This window comes from Octodon degus, unplaced genomic scaffold, assembly GCF_000260255.1.
Source record: "Octodon degus isolate 3935 unplaced genomic scaffold, OctDeg1.0 scaffold00290, whole genome shotgun sequence".
Classification (NCBI taxonomy): Eukaryota; Metazoa; Chordata; class Mammalia; order Rodentia; family Octodontidae; genus Octodon; species Octodon degus.
In genome coordinates this window covers 169,207-180,575 of record NW_004524866.1, presented here as the reverse complement: position 1 = coordinate 180,575, position 11,369 = coordinate 169,207, and the positions used below count along the sequence as shown (strand labels likewise).

At 40.1% G+C, this 11,369-nt stretch overlaps 1 protein-coding gene across 1 annotated transcript in view; it reads left to right on the top strand.

Annotated features, from left to right (window-relative positions):
• The window catches only part of LOC101588603 (vomeronasal type-2 receptor 116-like), a 13,635-nt gene extending 6,092 nt beyond the window's left edge, over window positions 1-7,543 (top strand). The window contains 5 exon segments of the mRNA XM_012512916.1: window positions 259-547; window positions 918-1,721; window positions 2,416-2,643; window positions 2,982-3,105; window positions 6,687-7,543. Of these exon segments, the coding sequence (XP_012368370.1) occupies window positions 259-547; window positions 918-1,721; window positions 2,416-2,643; window positions 2,982-3,105; window positions 6,687-7,543 (2,302 nt within the window).
• The last annotated feature ends 3,826 nt before the right edge of the window (window positions 7,544-11,369 follow it).

Below are 11,369 nucleotides of genomic sequence, written 5' to 3'. Positions count from 1 at the left end.
ATAACAATGATTAAGCAGCTCTTCCAGAGACCTTTTAAGACCACTAAGGTCTCTCATGAGAAATTCAGCTTGTGATGCATTTTTTCCATTTACCTTCTAAAAACCAAGGTTCTAACATCATCATATTCACCCTTAGATTCTAATTATATGAGTGCGATGAAAGAACACAAACATTCAATTCATAAATGGTATTTGATTGCATGGGAAGATGATGACTGATTTTGTCTTTTCTTGAGGACCTCTGTGCTGTCTGTGCAGGCACATACCCAACATCTACCAGAACTACCTGGCCTTCACTTTTGCCATAGAAGAGATCAACAGGAATCCTTATCTTTTGCCTAACATTACTCTGGGTTACAAGTTCCATAATTTCATTTACAGTCATTGGAGGATGCTAGAGAATTCCTTCATTTTGCTCACAGGGCAACATGAGATCCCTAATTACATGTGTGGGACAGAAAGTAAGTGTGCAGCAGTCCTGACAGAAATGCTGTGGGGAACCTCAGCTCAGATTGGACCACTGCTGGAGCTCTACAGATTTCCACAGGTGAGGGTTGGGGAAACAGAACTGATAGAAGAACATCTAAAATGCTTTACCTTCCTGGAACATATAGGGTTAAAAATGAGGCAAGGCTGAGGCTCTTTCAAAGTGTGTAATGTACCAGAGTCCATATAAAAAGACAGTAGTTTATGCACATATTTTTTATCAAAGAGGAAGGGAATGAAGAAAGAAGTATGTTTTCTAGATATCTGAATACATTCATTCACCTTGTTTAAAAATCTCCAAATTAAATGTGTAGAAGGATGGGAAGAATGTACATTTCCTACAATGTGGAGATGTCACTCAGTAGCTTGGGACTACTATTATGCTTTCCATCAACACTTCAGTGTATCACCCAGATTTCCTTCTCTTCTAGGTAACTTTTGGCTCATTTGATCCTACCCTGATGGACACTGACCAGTATCCTTCACTCCATCAAGTGGCCCTAAAGGACACGTATTTGGCCCTTGCCATGGTGTCCTTGATGCTTTATTTTCACTGGACCTGGGTGGGCCTGCTCATCACAGAAGGCCATAAGGGTCTTCAGTTTCTCTCAAATGTAAGAGCTGAGATGGACAGGAACAGAGTCTGTGTAGCCTTTGTAAAAATGGTGTCAACTTTGGGTGTGTCTTATCTCTTAGCCATAAAGAAACATGAAATCCTGACCACAGATACATCATCTGCCAATGTGGTGGTTATTTACTATGACACTGATAATTCAAATGAGGTAAATTATAACATCGTGCAAAGTTTAGTGTCATGGAAAGTCTGGGTGACAAACTCACAATGGCATGCTGACCTGGCTGGGCGAGATTTCATACTGGATCCATTCCATGGGATTCTTATTTTTTCACACCATCACAAAGAGATTGCAGGGTTCAATAATTTTATCCAGGAAGCTACCTCTTTCAAATACCCAGAAGACCCTTACCTTGTTATGTATTGGTATAAGAATTTTAATTGCTTATTTTCTGCATCTGACTGTCTCTTGAAGAACTGTACACCCAATGGCTCTATGGCTTGGTTGCCTCCAAATCGTTTTGACACAGACATCAGTGATCGGAGCTTTAATATATACAATGCTGTGTACTCCGTAGCCCATGCTATCCATGCGATGCTTTACGAAGAAGTGCAAAGGCCACCACTGAGTGATAGACAAATGATGATGTTTTCCCCCCTGGCAGGTAATGCGTCTTCCCTTGGATGGCAGGCAGTGTCATCAAGGTGCCTCTCTCAAGTTATTCTTTGTGTTTCATGAAAGATTATTAGAGCTATTTCTGCAAAATACTCAACAATGCATATCACACTTTTTGTGAAAAAGGTGATTCTTGATCTGAGTTGAAGTGGTCCTCAATCAAGGACACACTAACAAGGAGGTGGTGACAGGAGGCCAGCTCCTTGCTTCTGCGTATGGGAGGTCAACACCTTACCCACAAAAGCACGTTTCATGTTTATCTTAAAAGTGAACAGGAAAACCTATAGTTACTAACGAAACCGAATGGCATTATAAACCACAGTACACAGATCTCCCCTTCATTTGATTCTGCAAAATTCTGCAGATGTTGAACTCATTTTGTAGGTAGATGCCAGGGAAACTGTCAGATAGACAATGCAAGCTTGGGTTTAGATGCTTTGATTCCATGGTTGATGGTTTGTCCTAACTCAAATGCATACCTTATTTAAATAGCTTTGCATAGAATATATTTTTCTTGAAACTGAATTTTCTGGAACATGGTGACATTTTAGTCCTTAGACATCATGTGTTCTGATTTATTTGATACCAGCATTAAAGTTCCTGGAGAAAAATGGGATTGAATATCCTTTATCCTGCAGCCCTGTTCACATAGGATGGTGTCTGTCTCTCTCTCTTTTAGCTGCATTCCTTTCTGAAGTACATCCAATTTAACAATCCTGCTGGAGACCAGGTGAACTTGGATCATAGAAGGAAACTGGACTCAGAGTATGACATTCTCAATTTTTAGAATTTTCCGGAAACCCTTAGACTGAAGGTTAAACCAGGCACATTTTCTTCACATGCTCCCGATAGCCAAAACCTGACTTTGTATGAGGATATGATAGAGTGGGCAGCAGGAGTTACAGAGGTGTGTTGCTCCTAATCATATCACTTACTAACAACAATTAAGCAAAACACCATTGTAGGCTTTGGGCCCCCAATTTTGCTCATGCAATGGTCACATGTGGAAATTAAATAACTTGGTGTTCAATTTGAAATAAAAAGAATTACAAGCTTTAATATGATTGAGAAAGAAGTGCACTCACTTACTTATATTTTTGTAAGCATATACATCATACTGTGAAATAAATTTGGAATATAACTATTTAGTTTTGCTTATGTATGCATACCAATTAAGTTTATCCCTCTAGCTATCAAGAAGGAAGTTCAGTTCTAAGAAGTTATCACCATATATTTTTTCCTTAGACGCCCCACTCAGTGTGCAGTGAAAGTTGCAATCCTGGATTCAGAAAAAGCACTCTGGAGGGAAAGGCTGCCTGCTGTTTCCACTGCACCCCTTGTGCAGAGAACGAGATCACCAATGGCACAGGTAGGAGCGTGTCCTGGGGACACATTCTCACTCTATGTTATGTTCATTCCATCCATCCAGGAAGTAGAGAAGGTCTTGTAGATGATGTAGATGGTAAAAGTATTCCTTTACTTATCAAATTATGTGTTATACTAAATGTTATTGCGTGATTGAAAGGCTCATTTCCCCTTGAAATTCACTCAAATTCCATTTCTTTTTATTCCCTTCTTATTCATCCATTTTGTTATTTGCATTGCTAAGAATTGAACCAAGAAACATCGTCAGTCTATGCCTCTAGACCCTCTTACTTTTTACTTTGAAACAGAATATCACCAGTTTGCCTAAGAAAGCCTCATAGCTTCAATAAAATTTTCTCAGGCCATTAGATCACATTTAATGCACCACCACATTTGCTTACATTGAGTTATTTTTCAAGTCCCATTAAACGCATTATTTCCTCAAGTTTAGCCCTTTTTCCTATCCTACAGCTTCCAAGTTTCATCTCCTTCGTGAAGTTTAACAGGCAGTAGGAATAACAAAAAAATTTTTACAATTGTTGCAACCAAAGAAAGACTACAGTCAAGACAAGGTAAGGTACGCTTTATTCTCCAGGGACTGACACTATCATCACACAGAGAATGTGCTTGGAGAGACTGAGTTTGATTGGATATAGCAGGATTTGTATGTACGTGTACAACATGCTTGTACCACAGCACAGTACAATTCCTGGGATTTAATCCCAATTCTCCTATAATGCATAGGTGAGTGTGGAAGTCAGCCTATGGAAGGAATTAAAGTCTTCACCATGGAACTGCAAGGATGATATGCACACAGAATACGAGGTTTAACAATTGATAATATTTACATTTTTGGAGGTCATTATGTGTATTTTTACAGAGGTGATAGCTTAGTATTATTACCGAATAAAAGGAAGTGGCATAAATCCTTCTTTGGATTAATAGAAGTGGTCATAACAGCACACTCCCCATTCATCTAATATTCAACTATCCTGAAAGAAAATACTATGTTTTTATTTTTTAAAAAGATAAAATGAGAATGAGGATAAACCTTTATTATTGAACATTTATAGAAATCAAATGCTAATGACAGTTACATGGTGGAATTATCTTTATACTGAATAATTTCTAATTTGGTAGTGGCTGATGTAAATTTTTATTTCAGAACATATTCAGTATGATTTCAAATACTTTCTGAAATATATCAAGAATGATTATGTATTATATCATGTAATTATTTTGAACTTACATTCTCCAAAATAGGTGAATACGGTACATTTTTATAAATACTGTATGTGCACATACAGGTACAATGCCCCCACTAATACAGTTAATACATGCCCTGGTATGTGTAATTCTTCATCATAAATAGTGTGTAGGAGGGATCAAAGCAAAAATTGAAGATCGTATAAAACTGAAAATCCTGTGATTTGAAGGTAAAACTACACTGAGATAAATAGGTATTATATACTTGTGTGCTGTTCTCTACTCAAATAAAAAAGCTGGACTTCTCTGTTTGAAATATTTATCAAGTGAGAAAAAAGTAAAGCAAATTGAACACAAGAAAAATGAAAGTTGGGTCTGAAAGAAGTTTTAAACAGTTAAGACAGAGCTGGGTTTGGTGGTTCCCACCTGTAATACCAACACTAGCGAGGATGAGGTATGAGGATCACCATTAGTTTATGATCAGCCCGGGCTACAATGTGAGCTTCAGGCCAGTCTGAACTACATAGTGACATTTGCTTTCAAAAATAAAGAGGTTAAATAAATTATGCTGCAGATAAAATGAACAGAATTGAATATGACTCTTGTAACAAAAATTGCAACCCTTATTACAATTAATCAAGAAGAAAGAGAAAAATTGAAAGGTAGTATAATAATGTGACAGATAATTGTCCATTGGTACAGTTATATTCAAAGCATTTCCTATGAAAGTAGAATTTCACATCCATCTAAGCCTTGAAATCTATAGGAGCAGAGGGAAACTTAGCAAAATTCTCTTAACAAATAATTAAAAAGCTCCATAATACTAATATCTTGACAGTACCATGTCTGTTATCAGATAGGTGTTCATAGTCTCATATTTCACTATAAATTGTCATTGATTAGTAATATTAGCAGTAAAATTCATAATCATTCAAAAACATAGTAATACTGACCTCATTCTTTCAGAGAAGAGGAAAATCAATTTGTTTTAAGGAAGGAACTCTTTGATGTTACTCACCTGAAAGTACACATAGAGAGATAAAGCTCACAGTCCGCTTTCTTTTTTAAACTAGATTCACATATTCTGTTCCCAATTGAGCTATGTACTCCAGGGACAGTACACCATAAGCAAACTCAGTTCATAAAATTATAATTAAATGTGCTAGATCCTGGACAAAGAAAAGCAATGCTGCTAAGTGGAGACAATGTGATAAAACTGTGCATCACTGTGATTTACAAAGAAGTGAAAACTGTGTTGCCTACTGAAGGAAGAGTAGGAGAAGTCTCTAACTGTCACCAAAAGTGACCTCTATGGTATCCTACAGCCCACTTTATAAATTGTGTTCCATTTTTTAAAAGCAGAAAGAGAGAAGAAGTTTCTATATCATACTTCTGCCAGACATGACACTACATCGTGGCCAAAGTAATGAAGAAAGCACCCCAAAATAAAAATATATTAGAAAGGGAGAAGCATAAATGATTGGATTTTCCGGTGATACTAGTGTTTAAGTATAAAACTCTTGTAAGTGAATAAAAACGATATTTGATTGCATGGCTGTGGAATACAAGACTATTATAAAAGACTAAAAACATGTTTCCCTACCTCAGTCATAAGGCAATCACAAATAAAATTCTGCAATTTGATATTTGTAATATTGAAAAACATTAAACACATAATGTTATATCCTGTCATGGTTTCTAAAGATACCAAAATCAAAGTACTAAAAAACACCCTTGGCAATAAAAATGAACCACGTGGTTGCATACAACATTTTCATAGGTGGAGAGGCCAAAGAGTGGAGCTACTTCTCATTCAATATGGTTCCTCAAATGTATTTCACTGTGATTTAGAAAATTTTCTTGGCTTTGTTATGATTCATAAAGATTTGATTTAAATCAAATAAAAGTAAGTGAAGCAAGTAATCAAGGTATACCATTTTTTTTAAATGTAGAATGGTTTTATGGATATCCCAGATTTAAAAGAAGAATAAATAATGTCATCAGTATTACATAGGAGTTATTCTGTATAAAAATTCTTTAACTTTGTGTCTAGAAAGAAGGAGAAAAGTAAAATGCAGTTATGCGTGCCTAGGATCCAGGACTCTGGAAGGCTGAGGCAAGAAGATTGTTTTGAAACAGCCTTGGCAATATAGAGACTTAAGTAGATCCTTTCTGCAAATAAAATTTAAAAGGTTTTGCACTATATCTCAGTGGAACGTATCTGAGTTCAATCCAGCAGACTGAAAAACAAATAGAAAGAAAAACAAAAAAAATAAAAATTGGCAATTTAGTTCAAGCGCAGTGAGTTTCTGGTGATGAGTTTGTGAATAAATAAACAAGCAAACACACGTAGGCAAGTTATGATTTTAATTTTTTTAGATATGGAGCAGTGTGTGAAGTGTCCTGATGCTCAGTATGCCAACACGCAGAGAAACCACTGCCTGCGAAAAGCTGAGACTTTTCTAGCTTACAAAGACCCCCTGGGGAAGGTTCTGGTTGGTATTGCCCTGACTCTCACTGTCCTCACAGCTTCTGTGCTTGGCCTATTTGTGAAGCACCGAGACACTCCCATTGTCAAGGCTAACAACCAGGCCCTAAGTTACACCCTGCTCATCTCCCTCACCTGCTGTTTCCTCTGCTCCTTGCTCTTCATCGGCCATCCCAACACAGCCACCTGCATCCTGCAGCAGACCACATTTGGAGTCGTGTTCACTGTGGCTGTTTCCACTGTCTTGGCAAAAACTATTACTGTGGTGCTGGCCTTTAAGGTCACTGCTCCAGGCAGGAAGATGAGACAGTGGCTAGTATCAGGGGCACCAAACTTCATCATCCCCATCTGCTCCCTGATCCAACTCACTCTCTGTGGCATCTGGATGGGGACAAATCCACCCTACATTGACACAGATGCTCACTCTAAGCATGGTCACATCATCATTGTGTGCAACAAGGGCTCCCTCACTGCCTTCTACTGTGTCTTGGGATACCTGGGCTCCCTGGCCATGGTGAGCTTCACTGTGGCTTTCCTGGCCAGGAATCTGCCTGACACCTTCAATGAAGCCAAGTTCCTGACGTTCATCATGCTGGTGTTCTGCAGCGTGTGGGTCACCTTCCTGCCCGTGTACCACAGCAGCAAGGGGAAGGCCATGGTGGCCATGGAGGTCTTCTCCATCTTGGCCTCCAGTGCAGGGCTGCTGGGCTGCATCTTTGTGCCCAAGTGCTACATTATTCTTTTATGACCAGAGAGAAATTCTCTTTCTGGGTTCAAAAGGAAAACACATTCTGGAGGAAAAACATCTTCTTAAATTATCCAGTCATATATTTGATACAGTGTGGGATTTACTACAGTGAATAAAGGACTATCATTCACTTCTTTAATAGCCTTGCACATGAATTGTTCATAATTATAAATTTTCAATTAGAATTTTATGCTACTTTGTTCCCTTGATTCCACAATGAATGTTATTATTTTTGCTGTTGATTATATTATTCTCTATCCTTTTGTTTTCCTCTTGAATTTCTCAACACTTCTTTTAATTTTAATATGCTAAATTTATTCTGCATATCAATATTTCTGAATCCCCTAAACTACTTAAGAATTTATCTCACACTAGTCTTTAATTTTCCCGAAATTGCTATTCATATGTCATAGCAAATATTGTCCGACTTTCTGATGGTGTAGCATTAAATGAATATTTTAACTTCGGGCTGAATTTTTTAATGTGCAGTAGGCATATTTCCTATGTAGAATTTATGAATCTCTCCACGTACCTTGTTTAATAATCCTTTGTTATATGAATCATGTATGTATGTATCCAGGTTTTGTGTTGTACACATATTATATATAAATCAGTGGGTCAAGGAAACCATGCTGTCTGGTTGCACTCACGTTGGAGTGTAGAATGCGGGTTTGATGGTCAGGGAGGACATTGCAGCAAACTTTCCTAGGCCCTTGGGGTGCAAGGAGGAGCAAAGAGGAGGAAAGGGAAAAGGCAGCCTGCTGCTGGTTGAAACACACGGCCCACTTCACGTGGGATGAAACTGAATCGGGTTCTTCTACTACTACCAATTCTTGGAGGCTGTGTGTCACTTTCAGTACCTTGAATAACATTCCCATTCAGAATGAGCTAGGGCTGGGGAGATGGATCAGTGGAATAAGTGCTTCCCGGGCAAGTGCAAGGGACTGAGTTCAACCCCCAGTTCTGCAAAAAAAAAAAAAAAAAAAAAAAAAAAAAAATTCAGAATGAGCCTTGTAAGAAAACGTGAACCCTATTTTATCATGAGTTCTGATACCAGGCATTGTCCCAGTTACCATACATAGTGACCCATACATTGTCACGAGAACCTATTTTGTTTTCCTCACGTGTTTTTTCTTTGAAAACAAAGATACTTATATATGCCTACTGCAAGAGAAATCCATTAGTTAACCATACCAAATATAATAATAAAATTTACCTTTAGCAAGGAAAGTTCTGCAAAAGTCATGATAAACCCTGAGCATCAGGCCATCTCAGTGAAAGACAATGAGACAAAGATAGGGAGTCTAACAGGCTTTGCCCCACTCAGCGCGATGCAGGGTTCCAGACCTGGGACCACAGACAGAAAAGACAGGAAAAAAAAAAAAAGAAAACCTTGAGCTGCTTGAATCCACATCAGTACAAACTTCAAAACAAGACAGTATTTTTAGTTTTTGAAACATCGTTCAACTAATCCCTTCCAGAAATTGGGTAAACACATACAGCACTGAATATACTAAAATCAATCTTCACTCTTTATTAGTAACTTAAATCAAACAACCGCTGAATGTAGAAAGAGGTAGAAAGTGAATCAAACACCCTTGCACTGTCCTGAGAGTTCCAAGAGGATGACACTAGGTCTGGGTGATCAGAGATCAGGATCACAGATGCTTAGGACCCTCACAGGTGTGCCATTAACAGCCCTAAAATCCCATCAGGGATAACTCTGCTCAAGTGCAGGGGCACCATGCTCAGAAGGCCCAGGCCCCTCCTTCCATTGGCCAGTACACCCGCGAGCTCCATGTGCGCAGGCGCAGTGGTGAGGGGGCAGGACGACTACTACTGCTCTCCTCCTAGGTCAGGCTGAGGCAGTGCTTGGTTCCAATTCAGCCTGGGGTTCTGGGATTTCTTTGTGTTGGAGACCCAGCTCTGTGGTACTGCCCTGTGGGAGAAGGTGAGCAAAGCACAAGGCAGTGGAGGAGCTGTAGAACGGAAGAACAGGACCCAGGAAGATCAGCCCTGGGGTGGGGGGTAGAGGGGAGCTGTGGAAGCTGCTGTGGCAGAAAGGAGGGGAGCAGCAAGTAGGAGGATGGGCGGGGCCTCGTGATTGACGGGCGATAGCCCAATGCAGCATAGGGGTGGGCCATAGAGGGCGGATCCTTCGGAAAAGTGGGCTGGTGTTTAGGATCCTGGTAACAACTCCTGGGCAGCTAGCCTTAAATTGGGGAACCTGTGTCCAGTTTCATGATCACCTCTCTGGAGCATGCAGGCCACAGCCCCTGGGTGGAATTCCTGGAGAAACGGGCGGGCGATCCTTCTTTTGCATACATTGGTCCCTGAAGAAGTCTGAGAGGAGGACAGGTGCTGTCCTCAGCAGGCCTGAGTGAATCTATTGCTGTGAGATTTAATCTCCACCTTGTTAATTGTGGCTGACCTGAGCTGTTTCTGGAATAGTAAGCTTCATTCTTACCTTCACAGGAATGACAAATGATGATTACTTTTTGTTGTCTCTTATTTATGCTGTCCCTCTAAAGTTGAATACCTCACACTTTTATTTTGCCTTCCTTACTGTGCAGAGAGGAAGGGTCCAGAAATGTGGTGCTCAAGGACCTGAGAGTAGCAGAGACCTTCACCTCCTGGGCTCACCCTCCTGCTGTGATCAACTCCTTTTACTAAGTCTCAGCTTCTTCACCTGTGAAGAAACTGATGGAACTACAAATGACCCAAGATTGTTGCTACTAAATATTGACACTTGAACTGGATATTCAAATCAGGACACTAGTCAACCCACAGCTGTGAAGAGCAGAATCCTCTGAAGAGCACAAACCAGCCAGCCACACACACCCCTATCCAGCTGGCTATTCCTCTGAATTGTATTAAATGCCCTGGAGGTGTTAAAGCCCTTGTCCTGAGACCTAAAAGAAGAACAAAACAAAAGAATAGTCCTCCTTGATGTGGTTTATCTTCCCCCAGTGGGGAAGAACTAGAAATAAAATAGGTCAGATAACACTAAGAGTTATGAGTAAATGAAGTGCAGGGTGATCTGATAAAGATGTGATGTAAACGGCATGTGTGCATGGTTGTGTGTGTGTGTGTGTGTGTGAGTGTGTGTGCATGTGTGTGTGATGAAACCCATTGGACACTGGCATGTGGGTAAATTGGGGGTGGGGTGAGCTGAGTCCTGGATATTGGGTCATATTTCCAATGAGGGGAACCAGGGATTACAAGGCCTACCCTGATAAGGTAGGCTCAGTGTCTAGCCATAGGGTGTGTAGACTGAGCAGCAAGCTACCTTTAGAGAGAGGAGCAGGCAGCACTCATCAGGTTTGTCTTGGGATTGAGAACTAAGAAGCATGAAAAGAATCTTTACCAGGCAGAGGTGATCGAAGAGGTGATGTGCAGGCTAAAGATCTGGGTAATGAGAAAATTGGAGCGGGCAAAGGAAGTCAGATTGGGGCTCCACTGGGCATCTGACCAAACAGCACAATGGTCCTCCATGGTGTTTCCTTCCAGGTAAGGCTCCTGGAGCTCTCTTGAAGGCTGAGCAAGCTTCTACTTCTCACCAGCAAGAAGTCCCATCCGGTCAGCAACATGTTTTCCTCATTTCCCATGGTCTCAGTTAATTTTTCAGTATGTGTCATGGCAGTAAATTGCTCTGGCACTTCAGCAAGGTCTCTTGCAATCATATGAACACAATGAAAGCAAGGTTAAATGTACCTGCTCTGGAGCACTGGGTTTCTTCTTTTAGTTGTGACTTTGATAAATGATTTACTTTCTCCCCTCCCCACCCTCCCCAGTGCTCTAGAGTGAGGCCAGTGCTTTCTGCAGA